The 16,476-nt window shown below is 44.6% G+C and overlaps 1 protein-coding gene and 1 pseudogene across 1 annotated transcript; both read left to right on the top strand.

The window, feature by feature from the left end:
• The first annotated feature begins 4,474 nt into the window (after positions 1-4,474).
• LOC136653200 (olfactory receptor 10A7-like) lies at positions 4,475-5,428 on the top strand. The gene has a single exon (XM_066630109.1). It carries the CDS (start codon positions 4,475-4,477, stop codon positions 5,426-5,428), a length of 954 nt encoding a protein of 317 aa, XP_066486206.1.
• A 7,825-nt stretch (positions 5,429-13,253) lies between these two features.
• LOC136653199 (olfactory receptor 10AG1-like) lies at positions 13,254-15,874 on the top strand (annotated as a pseudogene).
• Positions 15,875-16,476: the final 602 nt, after the last annotated feature.

The raw sequence follows: 16,476 nt of genomic DNA, 5'->3' as shown, positions 1-16,476 counted from the left end.
CCCTAGGGCGCAGATAATAGTGCCAAAGCAAAAAAATTGATGGGCCCCTAGGCTTCAGCCTAGTCAACCTTATGAATCATACGGCGCTGGGTGTAGGTTCAACAAGACCCATTGGCAGCAGGTGGCTTATGGGGAAGTAAGTAAAAATAGTTTTTGGCCTCTCCCGGGCCTTCTGGTCACACACACCCCACCGTTGGATTCAATGCACACTCTATTGGTGTCCCTGCATCACATAAACTGGTGGGGGATAGCATTGGGGCATTGGTTTATCTTTAAGAAGATATCTTTAAGAAGATTGGTTTATCTGACCTTAACAATATATGATTGAAATCTAAAATGAGAACACTGGAAAGACCAATTGGAGTCACTATTTTATCAAAGAGGGCTTCCCCCCCCCCATCATGTTGCTGAAAATGATGGTGCCCATCCTGTGAGTTCCATTGAATTCCACCCCAGCGGAGGAAGCTTCACCTACTGGTAAATTTACCATGGGAACCTGCAAGCATGCCATCTGACCCCTGCCAAGTAGACCCGCCAGACTTATCCAGTGAGAATGACCAGGGGGGACAAATCCAGAGCCATGAAGAGTCTCGAAGCTGTCCTGGAAAACAGCTTAAATGCCCTCCTTTTCCCTGTGAGTGAACCCCTGCAGGCAGCATATAACCTTCTTGTAAGCAATAAATTATATGTAATATAGTTTTAAATTTAATAATAAGTAAAATAGTGTTTTAATTAAATACATGAGTGTTTTTAGCTTTCAGTTTGTCATGTCCTACATTTTTCTTGAATGCCCTACATTTCGGGGTGCCCTGACCTCTTTTGCGGTTATGACATCTGGTCACCCTGCAGTGCTTGGCACAAACAATCTGCTTAGACCCACCAAAGAACAACAAATGAGAAGTTCTGGAGTGTTACACCACACCTTATGCTAATCCAATTTCCTTGACTATTGAACAGGTTGCACCCCCTTTCTAGTGACTGTTAGATTTGAAAAAGCACATCCCAGTAGCAATTCCTACTCAGTCCTGAAGCAACCAGCAATCTAGCTAGTCCCAAGCTGCAAAAACAAATGGAAAGATGAGTGAGTGCAACTCATTCCTCTTCTCCCAAACAGGGGTGCATGAACAGGACATCCTCCACAAAATCTTCAGCCATCCCCCAGCCAATCAGTGGCAAGGAGCTTTGTGCCTTTGCACCTCAGCAGGGACAAAGGTGAACACCCCTCAGTGCCTTTGGGTAGGGCACATTATCCTGTAACATTGAGCATTTGCTGTAGAAAGTGCCCCTGAATCCTCTACTGCATGCAGCTACAAGGTAGATCCTAGCAGTTGTACGGCAAACAAGGCAAAATGGAAAAGATACCTTAAAGAAAGAAAGTCATTGGCACAGAGCATTGCTGCCATATCAGTACTGGATAAAAGAAGTCTCCAACAAGTAAAGCATTAACTTGAATGGCACCCAATATTTCTCATGTGCAGCTCAGGCTACTGCAAGAACATCACAGAACAGGTCATAACCACTTCAGCTTCTTTGAACTTTCTTAACTGAAAAATGGTTCTCTTTCTCTCTCCAGAGAGAGCATTTTCCCCACTGAAACACACCACTGCCAGAGCTGGGATGGGCAGAAACTGCTGGTGTCATTAATGATGCCCTTTGGAGCCTGGGCTGGCAGTGGGCTGCTTTCCACCATCCTGTTCATAATGGTAAACATCACATAGGCCGTAAGAAATGGCCTGTGCTTATGTACACTAGAGGTTAGGAGCTCCTTTCTAGTAACAGATGTAACAAAGGTGGAACAACCAGATCCAGACAACTCAGCTACAAAGATTGTAAGTTTCCTTCTTCCTATGGCATGACTGTGGGATTAGCTTGAAGACCCCCCCCCCCCAGCGCTTCCGACTGGCCTGAGAACATGGTCCTCAAGCATTGTCCCCAATTACAATTGGAAGCAGATTATGAAGAGAAAGTGGGATGAGAACCTTTGAGGACACTTCACGAGGCTCAAAGTTTTGCCAGTCAGTTTCACAAGAACTTTGAAGGAGAACTAAGATGCACAATATGCATTTTTCAAAATTGTTGTGAAGGAATTCTTAGCAGCAAGGCTATCCAGGTGATGCACCGCAGCCCACCTGAGATAACAAATCTCAGGTATCATTGAGATCAGCAGATGTTCAGCAGGTGAGTTAATGAATCACCTCGGAGGAGGTAGCATTCACAAATTGTCTCTCACCATCTCTGTTTTCAGTGTGTCATAAGTATAGACCAATGAGCTCTATGTGCACCATTTGGGACATGAAGGCATGCCTGTTTCATTGGGCTATTTGGTTTGAAGATGATGAGGAGGATAACCTGTTCCAGTTTGACCTGGACAGAATTTAGCAGGGGTTGCTTGGAGAACTGGGTAGGATTTGTATGCTGTTCCTTTCATTCCCTTTGCTATTAGATTTGGCTTTTGAACCATCGACCACGGTGGTGCCTCTACCCACTGCAGACTATGAAGCTATGAACAGAAAATAATGTTTATCTCCAGGATGGAAATCCTTAACCAAGTTGTATAATAACATGTTAAAGAAGTTTAGTATGTTTAGCCTGGGGTACAGAAAACTATCAGCCCCGTTCTATTGAGGTCCTACAGCAGTGGAACTCGTAATTCACTGCCAAAAGCCCAATTCCGATGGCACAAAAGCCACACCACTATCATGTACCAGTGCAAATGGCTGGAGATACCGTACATGCACTAACGACTACCAAACATCCCATCAGAGCAGGTAAGCAGGCAGCAGGGATGGTTTGGGGAAGCATTGGGGCTTAGACCAGGTTGGCGCAAGTCCAAGTGGAGCCATGTCAGGATTTCAGGCCTGGGAAGGGTGACAGGATACAGCTTGCATCGCTACTGCAAGTCTCACCCCCTTCCTGGGCACTGCCACTGTTTGCGGTGGCATACCCAAAATGACCCCTAATGGCACACAGCACATGCCCCATTAAGCCATCTATGACAATGGGACTGTGTTTACTGTCATTAAGGGCAGCCCAGTTTTTGTTAAGATTAGGCTGTTAAGTTAGTGATGGCTAACATTGATTTCAAAGGTGCTTAAGCATGGCAAACTTCTCTGGACTTGGGACATTAAAGTTATCAGCTCACAAATTTCAAACTGTTTTGTGGTTGGACTTTATAAAACAAGGAATAAAAATTTATGGAAGAAATCAAAACATAAAGAGGAAAGTTCAAAAAGAAAAAAATAAAGACCACGAATAGAAACATTTGGGTTGAAAGAAACTATGGAAAGTAGATTGAGGCTAGACACACAAAAGAATGTCCTAACTGTGAAAGCTTTCTAGTACTAGAAGGGTCTGCCATGCATGCTCTCCTCCATTGGAGGTTTTTAAGCAGAGGCTGGATGGCTGCCTGACAGGGATGCACTGATCAAAGGGCTGGGCTAAATAACCTCAAGATGCATTCCAGCTCCAACAACCTATGAGTCCCTGTTCCACTATGTTGTCAAAAACTTCACTTGTCAATTTCTGCATGCTAGAGCACAGTTAAAAGAGCAGGCTAACCCAGATTGTCCAAGTCAGTTGGCAACTCTGTCTTCTATAATTTAAGCTTAAGCTCTATATTTACAATTATTTATTTGAGTCATGTTAAACTCGGTACGCTTTTGGCACTGAGTTATTTCAGAGCAAATGAGTGTGGGGGAGAGGAAATAGGTAAAGTCGACTTCTGCCAGATCCTATACCTGCTCCCACTCCCCCACGCTCTCCGTGGACTTGCACCAGCAAAGTGAAAGGAGACCCCTGTGTCTTCCCGCAGATCCCCCCCTCCACTCACAGATGCAGCATAGGCCCTATTGTCACAACTGCATCACTGGGAGGGTGTGTGTGTGTGTGTTGGGCTGCAATCCTATGCTCACTTTCCTGGGAGTAAGCCTCATTGACTCTAATGAGGCTTGCTTCTGAGTAGACATGCATAGGATTGGGCTGTTGGGCTGTGACACTCTTAGTATTTTGTGGGTGCTTGGTGGACAGTTTTGCAGATGTTTGGACAAAAAAAAGCTATTTTTCCAATGTGTAGAAAAATGGTGTTTAAACTGAGGTCCAAACCTGATAAACACAGAATATGTAAATATGTAAGATAACAACACGAGATTAATGACATCTGAAGCCACCTGACATGCAATCAAATAATGGGTCCACCTGGCATACCATTGTCTAAACTGGCTGGTTACAGTACTCTGAAAATTCAGAAAGTTCTCTCAGAGCCATTCCTGGAGATGCCACAGATTGAACATAGGACCTTCCTATGACAAAGAATGAGTACTAACAATGAACTCCAGTCCCTTCCTATTGAAAGTTAATTGTATTTCTGTTTTGGTTGAGGTGTGGACCAAGTGCTTGGGCTATCATTGTATCCTGCGGCAAAGTGGTTAGCTTCTGCAGATTCAAGACTCACACACTCACTTCTGTTTTTTCATAGATGATTGTCGGACAGGCCAGATACTGGAAGAACCAAAGTCTAGTAAATGAGTTCATCTTGTTGGGATTCCAGGAATACCCCATCCTCCTCTTCATTGTCTTCCTGGCTATTTATCTAGCTATTTTAGTGGGTAATGGTCTGATTCTGGTGGTGACAACCTGTGATTCGGCCCTGCATACCCCCATGTATTTCTTCCTGCGCAACCTGTCAGGGTTGGAGATGTGTTACACCTCAGTCACAATCCCGCAGATGATGGCCAATCTCGTCTCAGGAGACAACGCCATCTCCCTGCCAGCATGTGCTACACAGATGTTCTTCATGCTCTTTCTGGGTGTCACGGAGTGCTTCCTCCTAGCAGCCATGGCCTATGACCGCTATCTTGCGATCTGCCTGCCTCTCCGTTACATGTCGATCATGAACTATAGGGTGCGTGTGGGGCTGGTGGCTGGCTCCTTTGCCATCAGCCTCCCCATACAGTTGTTGCAAATCGGACTCATCTTCTCCTTACCCTTTTGTGGGCCCAATAAGGTGGACCATTTTTTCTGTGACATCCCACCAGTGCTCACCCTGGCATGTGCTGACCTGTATGCGAATGAGTTGGCTGTGTATGCAGAAAACATCCTCTTTGTTGCCTTTCCATTTTTCCTTATTTTGGTCTCTTATACATACATTACCCATACCATATTACGCATGCCATCATCCACAGGGCGCCAAAAGGCCTTTTCCACTTGCTTCTCCCACCTGACCGTAGTCACTCTTTTCTACGGTTCAGGGATGCTTGTGTATCTTCGCCCCAAGACTCCTGACAAGGTGCTTTCCCTGCTATATACTGTCATCATTCCCCTCTGCAACCCTCTTATTTATACCCTACGGAACAGAGAGGTGAAGGCTGCTCTTAGGAGACTTTTAGGAAGGAAAAGATCTTCTGAAGCGGGATGTGAGGTGACAGATTAACTCTGCTCTCTGAGTTTCTCTTATAGCAATGCTTAATATTTATACCTTTGTTCAAAGTGCTTTACACATATTATCTTGCAACAGCCCTATAAGGAAATCTCTGTTATTTTCCCTGTACTGTGGAGGGAGGGAGTTTGGGACATGTTAGTTGGTCACATGCTGGATTCATAGCATGTGTGAAAGTCAAATTGGGAACCTCCTGATTTACGGGTCAGAGGTGACATTAACACACGTTGTCTAGTTAGAGGCTTCTTTGTATTCTAAGGTAGTAGCTATGCGGGCACCTACTTGCCCACCACATGCCCTGTCCCTACTCCAAAATGCCTCCTCCCCACCCTCCCAGACCCCCAGACCCCCACACCAACCTGGAAAGGTTGGCACAAACTTAACGATCCCAGGGCCCGCATCAGTGCGGGGAGGCCAACATGCGTTCTTGCACCAGCCTCTCTGACTCCCAACTAGGCACAAACATGCCTTATAGCACATTTTCAACTGCCCTGGGCCGGTGAAAGGAACTTGTGCCAGCCCAGGGGCGCTTTAGGATTGCACCCTAAATTGGTTAATAGCTATTTTCCCTTGGGCTTATTGTAGTTTTTGTTATCTTGATCAGTGTTATCTAAAATAAAAAAAACAAAAACCCAAAATGAATAAATGAGTGGAATGTGTTGAGACCAGTGGAATGTGTTGTGATTAGTGGGCTGGGGTACCTCCCTTACAAGGAAAGGATACAGTGTTTAGGGTCTTCAGTCTAGATTTAGAGGAAGCCTAGCTCTGAATACCAGATACAAGGGAGTGACAACAGGATACAAGTATCATGCTATCATGTGTGCTCCCTGAGGAATCTGGTGGGCCACTACGTGATATAAGAAGCTGGACTCAAAGGATCTTTGGCCTGATTCAGCAGGGCTCTTCTTATGTTCTTTATCATAATATGGCAGGCTGTCCATTATCTCAACAGGTTGGGACATGGTGTATGCCAGCTTCTCCTCATCCTTCTTTCATCCCTCCCTGGTCACACCATCTCATCCCTGGTTTGGCCTCTCCAATGGTGGAGATGAGCCAGCATCCAAATTATGCCCAAGTTAGGCGAGTATGGCATTTTGTGCCAGCATCCATGGCACATTTGTTGGTGGGAAGACTTATACACCATTTGGCCTGTCTTTTCGCTGGTGTACATACAGCTACACTGGTACATCTTGAAGAAAGTCTTTGATCCACGTTATTTGAGTAGTACATATCCAATCCAAGATACTTTCCTGTAATTCTTCCCTCACACACCGGGTGGCACCAATGGTCTCTTTTTTAAGAGTATGGCAAAGAGGGAGTCTAGATCTCTAGACTTTGAAGTTGACTGATATCAGTAGATGTATTTCCTGGTGTTTTATACCTTGGTTGTGACTACATTGAAATGCTTTAATGAAAATGAATAACCATAGACAAATTTCAGAGAAATATGACAGTGCAAAAAGAGAGAGAATCATGAATTCACCTACAGAGAAAGAAGTGGTCCTAATTCTCATCCACACCTTAGTGCACTTTTTTTCCCCTGATCAGCCTGCCCAAGCGAGTCTTGAACCAACAGATAAGGAAGCTCTGGGAACTCAGCCTCCTGGGCTACCTGGGGGCAATGAAACTCCAGGATCAAAAAGATACTTTTGACAAAAGGGTCCGCTTCCTTCAGGTTGACAGTCTGTCTCCAGATCCATCCATTAAAGCAAAGCTGAAGACATGGTCTGGGGAGAAGCATGCAGAGTTGTCTCAGTTCTGCTCAAAGAATGCCATGCAAACAGCAGGGCTCTCTGAAGCACCAGGGAAGGCCACTGTCCAGCTGCCTCAGGGGGCATGTTGCTGAGCTCGCCCTAGCTCTGAGCAGGGGAAGAAGAAATGAGGTTTTCATTTTAAAGTTATCTCCAGAGTGGGAGAGAGAAATTTTGTGTATTCATGTGGCCATGCCTCTCCAGACCTGTACCTCATTGCACATCAGTGTAACTGATATCCCATGATTTCAATGGGACATCGGAATCCTAACTTTCAATGTGAGTGTAAAGAGAAGCCCATCAGGGAAAAATATCTTAACTTCACATATATACTGATGTCATCTAAACTATTTGTGACTAATCCGGAAAGAGATATTGGGGTGGTGTTGGACAACTCCATTAAAAAAAAAATCAACTCAGTATCTGGTGTCAATGAAGAAAGAAAATTATTTCCTAGACGCGATTAAACCCCATTTTTGTCTGACCCACAGGTATACACATTTGGTCCCTGTTGCGTATATGCAACATTGGGCAGAAATGGCTTAAGCAAATGATTGAACATTTTAAAAATGATTGAAAGAAAAATTCAAAGCATTATGAGCACTTATACAAACCACCTGGAATGGCTTCAAAGGGAAGGGGGAGGAACTGCTTGCATGCTACAGTGAGGCTCCCTGCAAAAAGTGCTTTGCACCCCCTCTAGCTACACCACTGGGAGTACCTTCCTTATAAAGGAAGGCTTATGTATTGGGGGCTTTTTCATTAAGAAAAGAGACTAATAAATGCTTAGGAAAAAAAGAAAAATTAAAAGGGGACCTAATAGAGGTTTCTTAAATAATGCGTGGTGTGGATAGAAATTATTTCTCTCCCTCTGTCATAATGCAACAAAATGGATTGGTAGTAAGATGAACAAGAACTTCATGCAAAACGACATAAGACCCAATAGCTAGTAATCACAATGGATAAATCAAATCTACAGAAGCCACTGAATACCAGATATGGAGACACAAGGGCTATTGCCTGTTTTGGGGTTTCTCAAAATGACCTGGTTGACCAATGATGGAAACAGGATGCTCAAGAAGAAAAGTCTTTGGTCTGATGCAGCAGGGTTCAACTGATGTTCTTAATTAGAACATAATGTATTTATCCATTGTTTACCCATGTGAGTGTATTGTCCCCAGTGAGATTCTCTACTGCTGGAGCTTGGAGCTGAACAAGCCAGGTTTGGCTAACAATGCCCTTTGGCGCCTGAATTTGCAACCAACTGCCCTCTGCTACCCTTGACAAGAGCAGTCACTACTTGAGAAGCTAGTTTTTCACCAATAAAGGAGGAGAACTCCTTAACAAGACAAAGAAAGCCTCCCATCCAGAACTGTGCACCAAGGCAACCCTACAAAGAAGGTAAAGCTCCTTCTTCTAGAAAAAAGAATACCAGAATTTGGGAAGTTCACCAGTATAGACTCTTTCAGAGGGGTAGTCATCATGGTCATCTTTTGCAGCAAATATGGCAAAGTGTCTTTCAGCACCTTAAAAACAAATCAATTTATTTCCTCATAAGCTTTCATGTGCTATAGTCCACTTCATTGAATACATGCTGTGAATCCTTAATGAGCAGATAAGAGCCACTAGAAAAGGCACTGAGGTTGGGAGACTAGGAACAGTTACTCTCTAGCTGCTAGGAGGAGTACAACTTGAGAAAGTACCTTTGTCCTTTTGCAAGGTAGAGATAATTATTCCTATCATGTTATTTTGCTTAATTAACTTATCATAGCCAGTGTTTTAAATAACATTACTTTCGTGAATTATTGCAAAACTTTATATGACGGTCACTGACTAAACCTCTTCCATCCCATAGCACTTTGATCCCATATTCTATAACGTGTTCTGAGATTTGTTTCATTAACATATCTCGTTAATGTGCCTGTGACAAGGACAACTAGTCAGTATAGCTGCCTTGTCAATAAAACAATGGCTAGATGGTATTACTGTTACGTGGGTGCAAAGCTGATTGAACAAGCATTCCCATAGAGTCCTATTAAATGGCTCTATATCAATGTGGAGAGAAATATGGAGTGGACTGCCATTGAGCTTTGTCTCAGACCCTATGCTGTTCAACAATTTATAAATGACGGTAGAAGTGATGCTTATCAAATTTGTGGATGACACAAAAGCAGGTGGGATAACTAGCACTCCGGAAGACTGAATAAGGATTCAAAATAATCATTGGGGCTGATTCATTGGGTTCATACCAACAAGATGAAGTTCAGTGGAGACAAATGTAAAATCCTGCACCTCAGTACAAGAGGCACAAATATAGGAAAGAGCAGATTGGCTTGGCTGGAGCATGTGTGAAAAGGATCTAGGTGTCTTAAGTGGACCACAAACTGAGCATGAGCAAGCAATGGGATATTGCAATGAAAAGATATTGCAATGCTGGACTGCATTAACAGAGACTTAGAGCCCATCCCTATGCAGATCTACTCAGAAGTAAGTCCGATTATAATCAATGGGGCTTACTCCCAGGAAAGTGTGGATAGGATTGCAACCTTAGAGTCCAGATCATGAGAAGTAAGAGTTTCTCTCTATTCTTAGTTATTTGATTTTTCTCTGTAAACCGCTTTGTGAACTTTTAGTTGAAAAGCGGTATATAAATACTGTTATTAATAATAATAATAATAATAATAATAATAATAATAATAATAATAATAATAATAATAATAATAATAATATTCTGAGCTAGTGAGACATCACTTAGAATACCATATCCAGTTTAAGGCACCACAATTTAACAAAGCGATAAGAATATGCTGGAATTGGGTTCAGAGGAGGGCAGCTAAGAAAGTAACAGCCAAATCCTATGCTTCCTGGCACCTGTTGGAGCAGTAGCATCAAAGAGGCTACGGCTGTATTGTGTATGTTCGTCCCCATCCCCAAAGGAATGCCCCGGCCCCGCTAATGGGTCTCCTTATAAGAACATAAAAACATAAGAACAGCCCCACTGGATCAGGCCATAGGCCCATCTAGTCCAGCTTCCTGTATCTCACAGCGGCTCACCAAATGCCCCAGGGAGCACACCAGATAACAAGAGACCTCATCCTGGTGCCCTCCCCTGCATCTGGCATTCTGACATAACCCATTTCTAAAATCAGGAGGTTGCGCATACACATCATGGCTTGTACCCCATAATGGATTTTTCCTCCAGAAACTTGTCCAATCCCCTTTTAAAGGCGTCTAGGCTAGACGCCATCACCACATCCTGTGGCAAGGAGTTCCACAGACCGACCACACGCTGAGTAAAGAAATATTTTCTTTTGTCTGTCCTAACCCGCCCAACACTCAATTTTAGTGGATGTCCCCTGGTTCTGGTATTATGTGAGAGTGTAAAGAGCATCTCCCTATCCACTCTGTCCATCCCCTGCATAATTTTGTATGTCTCAATCATGTCCCCCCTCAGGCGTCTCTTTTCTAGGCTGAAGAGGCCCAAAAGCCGTAGCCTTTCCTCATAAGGAAGGTGCCCCAGCCCCGTAATCATCTTAGTCGCTCTCTTTTGCACCTTTTCCATTTCCACTATGTCTTTTTTGAGATGTGGCGACCAGAACTGGACACAATACTCCAGGTGTGGCCTTACCATAGATTTGTACAATGGCATTATAATACTAGCCGTTTTGTTCTCAATACCCTTCCTAATGATCCCAAGCATAGAATTGGCCTTCTTCACTGCCGCCGCACATTGGGTTGACACTTTCATCGACCTGTCCACCACCACCCCAAGATCTCTCTCCTGATCTGTCACAGACAGCTCAGAACCCATCAGCCTATATCTAAAGTTTTGATTTTTTGCCCCAATGTGCATGACTTTACACTTACTGACATTGAAGCGCATCTGCCATTTTGCTGCCCATTCTGCCAGTCTGGAGAGATCCTTCTGGAGCTCCTCACAATCACTTCTGGTCTTCACCACTCAGAAAAGTTTGGTGTCATCTGCAAACTTAGCCACTTCACTGCTCAACCCTGTCTCCAGGTCATTTATGAAGAGGTTGAAAAGCAGCGGTCCCAGGACAGATCCTTGGGGCACACCGCTTTTCACCTCTCTCCATTGTGAAAATTGCCCATTGACACCCACTCTCTGCTTCCTGGCCTCCAACCAGTTCTCAATCCACGAGAGAACCTGTCCTCTAATTCCCTGACTGTGGAGTTTTTTCAGTAGCCTTTGGTGAGGGACCATGTCAAACGCCTTCTGAAAGTCCAGATATATAATGTCCACGGGTTCTCCCGCATCCACATGCCTGTGGACCTTGTCAAAGAATTCTATAAGGTTCGTGAGGCAAGACTTACCCTTACAGAAGCCATGCTGACTCTCCCTCAGCAAGGCCTGTTCGTCTATGTGTTTTGAGATCCTATCTTTGATGAGGCATTCCACCATCTTACCCGGTATGGATGTTAGGCTGACCGGCCTATAGTTTCCCAGGTCCCCCCTCTTTCCCTTTTTAAAAATAGGCGTGACATTTGCTATCCTCCAATCTTCTGGCACCATGGCCGTTTTGAGGGACAAGTTGCATACCTTAGTCAAGAGGTCTGCAACTTCATTCTTCAATTCCTTAATAACTCTTGGGTGGATATCATCAGGGCCCGGTGACTTATTGATCTTTAATTTATCAATGAGGTCTGAAACATCTTCTCTTTTAACCTCTATCTGACTTAACTCCTCGGTCAGGTGGGGCCGTTCGGGCAGCGGTATCTGCCCGAGGTCTTCTGCCGTGAAGACAGATGCAAAGAACTCATTTAATTTCTCTGCCATCTCTAAGTCTCCTTTTATCTCCCCTTTCCCTCCCTCACCATCCAGAGGGCCAACCGCTTCTCTGGCGGGTTTCCTGCTTCTAACATATTTGAAGAAGCTTTTATTATTCCCCTTACATCTCCTTACATCTGCGCCAGCAATTTTGCTGGTGCAGCCACAACAGCCTCTGTATCAGGCCTTCCAGCAGGCTTCCCTCCCGCCCCAGTTCCTGGGAGTTTGGGAACCGAGGTAAGTGTTTGCAGAGAAGGGGCAAAAACAGCACTGTGATCACCATGATTATGTCACAGCCAGGGCCAAAAGGGTTTTTTTTAAACTTACCCCAGCAGTGCTGGCCACTGGGGGGGGGGGGGTGTTGGGAGCCCAGCAAAAAAAAACTAAAAACAGCGATCACAACCCACTTCCAGTTTGCAATTGCAAAACTGGAAGTGGGTTGTGATAGCTACTTTTAGCATTTTGGAGGCTTAGGGAGCCCTACAGAGTGGTCTGTGGGTTATCCACACTGCCACTTCTGGAAGCCGGCGCTGGGGTCAGCTGAAAAAAACCCTTTTGGCCCAGGCTGTGACATAATCATGTGGCGATTACGTCGCTGCCTTTGCCTTCGCTCCCCCTTTAAGGGGGCAGAGACAGGGCTTCTCTGGCTGGAGCATTGAGATGGCCCATTTGAGAACCTCTGTTCTCAGTGAAGTGTGAACCTCGGTGAAGTGTGGCTATGGTGGGGGGGTGTCATGAGCAGATCTTGTACTTCAAAATGTAACACTATATCACTGGCTATGATAGCCTTCATAAAGTATCTGACGGGCTAGCAAATAGAAAGAGGGAAAAATTAATTCTCACAATTACAATTAATTAATTGTGGCTCTCAAGGGCAAGACCAGAATCAGTGAATTGAAACTGATTTAGAGAAATATATTTAAGCTAGACTTGAAGAAAAATTCTTAACTGTAAGAACTGCCAGATACTGGAACTGTCTGCCTGGTGCAGGATTAGGTTCATTTGAGGTTTTCAAGCCAAGGCTGAATAGCCACCTGTCAGAGATGGTATAGCAGTTGCCTACACTGAGCAAGGGATTAGACTAGGTGACCACTAAGGTTCCTTCTAACTCTAATGTTCTATGACTCTATAATTCTATCTTACGTTGTCAAAGCTAATGCAATGTCACAGTGATTCAATTTATCTTTTCAAAAAAAAATCGTTAATTAAAACATCTTCATTTTCTTTCAGAGTACCTTGAAAGAGAGTCAACGCAACACTAAGTTCATTCTGAGTCATGATGCTGAAGGTAGGTGATGTTGAATAGTATCAGGTGGGGATCCCTCCTGTAGTGTCTGAGGTGGGAAATACTTCACACAGTTGCTGAAAAACCAACCTTCCACAACTGGGAAACAAAATTTAAATTTCCAGCATTGACTGAATCTACTTTATTCGTTCAAGCTCCCATTTTCTGACACCATTTGAAATGTGCTTTGAAATTTAGAACAGTAGTCTTCATTCATTTTCGGACCCAGGAAGGACTCTAAAGAGGGAGCTGTTCTCAATTCCAGAGGGAGAGAATTCCACAGAGGGGGAGCCATCACCAAGAAGGCCCTTAAATCCCCTTAAATTCCCATCCCTAACACTGAGATCAGCCACTTTGTTCATTGGGGTGAGCCAAATTGTTTTCACCACATATAACCATCTTTATTCTTCTGTGTCACTCTTTTTCAGAAGACCAAGCAAGACAAAAGCATCTATGCAACCAACCCCCCCCCCCAAATTAGCACTAAGCACATCCCACTGCCCTTCCTGCCAATCCCTTCTCCTTCCCATAATTGTGTGGCAGGTGGTTCCTCTATTGGAAGTGTAACACCCTGTGAGCAGGGTCACCCAGTATACGATCAGACAGGCTGTAAATGGTGGGTTCCCCCAGTAGGGGAAGCTGTAACCTAGTTTGGTGCTTTGTTAAAACCTTGTGGGTCGCTCTCTCCTACTTGTACTAGATGTCTGTTTAGCTTTTCTTTTATTAATCTTGTTGTTTTCTGCTGGTGTGAAGCAATGGCTACAGTTCTTTCTTTGTCCCAGTAGATCTCTTAACAAAAGTCATTTTTGCTGTGTGTGGGAGAAGCTAACGCATCCAAACCACATTCATTCACACAATCTAAACATTAATTATTTCAAAGGTTGTCTATGAATGGTTCAGGCAAATCACCTCCCAAGTGGTTAGGAGAAGAGGAGAAACACACTAGGAAGTTGAGCAACACAAGTTCCTATACGTCCCTAATTGCATGGTGTGCAAATTGACTTGGAAGTTATCTGTCGCAATTGTAAACAAACCAACCAATAAGAGCAAAGGTGATGATACTGCTACTGGTATGATCTCTGACCATAATAAAGATTTGAATTGCTGCTGGTCCCAGCCACACCTGTAGGACTTTTCCAGGTGAGAGTTTCACCTCCAACAGTTATGGCAAAACAGGAAGAGGAAATGCTTAAAAGGTGAAGGGTAGAAGCATAGGGAGAGCTGATACTGCTTTCCCTTTTTCTGTGCAATGCTGTCTCTTATGTCACTCTAGTTCCATAGTCATTCTGAGCATAAAAAAGTAATTAAACATTCAAGGAAGGGAGTGTGTCACTTTGATGGGAGTCGCACTCAAATGCCACCCCTGCTGTGTCAATCATCCTGTGACATCATTCAGGTCAACTTGGGAACAGACAAGCATGACAATACCAATTGTTATCAAACATTACTTGAACTATGGTGCATGGCAGTTAAGGCTTGTGAGGTGGCAGGGAAGGAACCTTTCAACGGCTTAAAAAAAGCACAGGTGAAAATATCGAAGAGGAATCTCACTCAGTTTACCATTAAAACCATGTGGAATCATCTGAATGATATGATAAAAGTAATTTTTTTCTGTTTCCTAGACTCACCTGTTCTAATTACCTCTGCAGGGTGATGCTGAACAAGTCAGATATGTGAAGAACCAAAGCACAGTGAAAGAGTTCATCTTGTTGGGCTTCCAAGGACACCCTGCCCTCCTCTTCACTGCCTTACTAACCATTTATCTGGCTATTCTACTGGGCAATGGTTTGATTCTGGTGGTGACAACATGGGATTCTGCCCTGCGTACCCCCATGTACTTCTTCCTGCGCAATCTGTCAGGGTTGGAGATGTGTTATACTTCAGTCACCCTTCCAAAGATGATGGCCAATCTAGTCTCAGGGGACCACTCCATCTCCTTACCAGCCTGCGCTACACAGATGTTCTTCATGCTTTTTCTGGGTGTAACAGAGTGCTTCCTGCTGACAGCCATGGCCTATGACCGCTATCTTGCTATCTGTCTGCCTCTCCACTACATGACCATCATGAGTCATAGGGTGCGTGTGGGGCTGGTGGTCAGCTCCTTTGCCATCAGCCTCAATGTGCATTTGTTTCAAGTTGGGCTGGTCTTCTCCTTACCCTTCTGTGGACCTAATGTGATTGACCACTTCTTCTGTGACATCCCACCAGTACTCAGCTTGGCATGTGCAGACCTATACATCAATGAGTTGGCTGTGCATGCTGAGAACATCCTTGTTGTAGTAGTCCCTTTTTTCCTCATTTTAGCCTCTTACGTGAACATTGCTAGAGCCATACTACGCATGCCATCTGGTACCGGCCGCTCAAAGGCCTTTTCCACTTGCTCGTCCCACCTGACTGTGGTCAGTCTTTTCTATGGCTCAGGGATGCTTGTTTACCTTCGCCCACAGACCAGTGACTCCATGAAGGTTAACAAAATACTCTCGTTATTCTACACAGTCATCATTCCTCTTTGCAATCCCCTCATCTACATCCTGAGGAACAAAGAAGTGAAGGCTGCCCTGAGGAGACTCTTAGGAAGGAAACAATCCTTTGAAGTCAGCACAGGGATGAGCTGAAGGCACCATGGGACATACTCCAACATTTAATTTGTTGAAGAACTCCTTTCTTCCCTCAACAAAACTCGATTTGCTTCAAGGGAATTCAGTAAACTTATGACAAAGCCTGCATGCAATCGGGCAGCCCAATCCTATGGTGCTTGGCACCCACAAGAACAGCAGTGCCAAAATGGTTGCCACTGTATCGTATGGGCACCGAGGCAGCTACCAGAGTCTCCTTGGAGCCAGGGAACCTTTGCTCCCTTACTTTGGGTAAAGGTGCCAATGGGTCTTCTCAAATCTGCGTCCGCTATTGAGCAGGTACAGACTCTAGGAGGCCTATGTTGGACATCCCGTCTGGGGGGAGTACAGGATACAGGAGCAGACTCTGCCACTGTCTCCACACCCCTCTTGCGTTCGATCCTCCCCTCTCCCCACCCAGTCCCACCCTCCCTCACTCTCTGCACACCCCGAAAAGCCACACCTGCAACCGGTAGTTAAACATACTGCTGGCCACTCCCCGCATCATCCTTGCAGTGCTGAAACCCAGTACCAACTGGCACTGGTCCGGCACTGGCATATCCTACTCACCAGGTGCTGCAAACATGCTTTACAGCACATTT

This window comes from Tiliqua scincoides, chromosome 5 (assembly GCF_035046505.1).
Source record: "Tiliqua scincoides isolate rTilSci1 chromosome 5, rTilSci1.hap2, whole genome shotgun sequence".
NCBI classification, from domain to species: Eukaryota; Metazoa; Chordata; class Lepidosauria; order Squamata; family Scincidae; genus Tiliqua; species Tiliqua scincoides.
The sequence above is the reverse complement of the archived record's forward strand: the minus strand, read 5'-3'. Positions and strand labels throughout refer to the sequence as shown.

Bases quoted from the DNA above. Each gene is read 5' to 3' on its own strand.
- LOC136653200 (XM_066630109.1), top strand. From the start codon at position 4,475: ATGATTGTCGGACAGGCCAGATACTGGAAGAACCAAAGTCTAGTAAAT.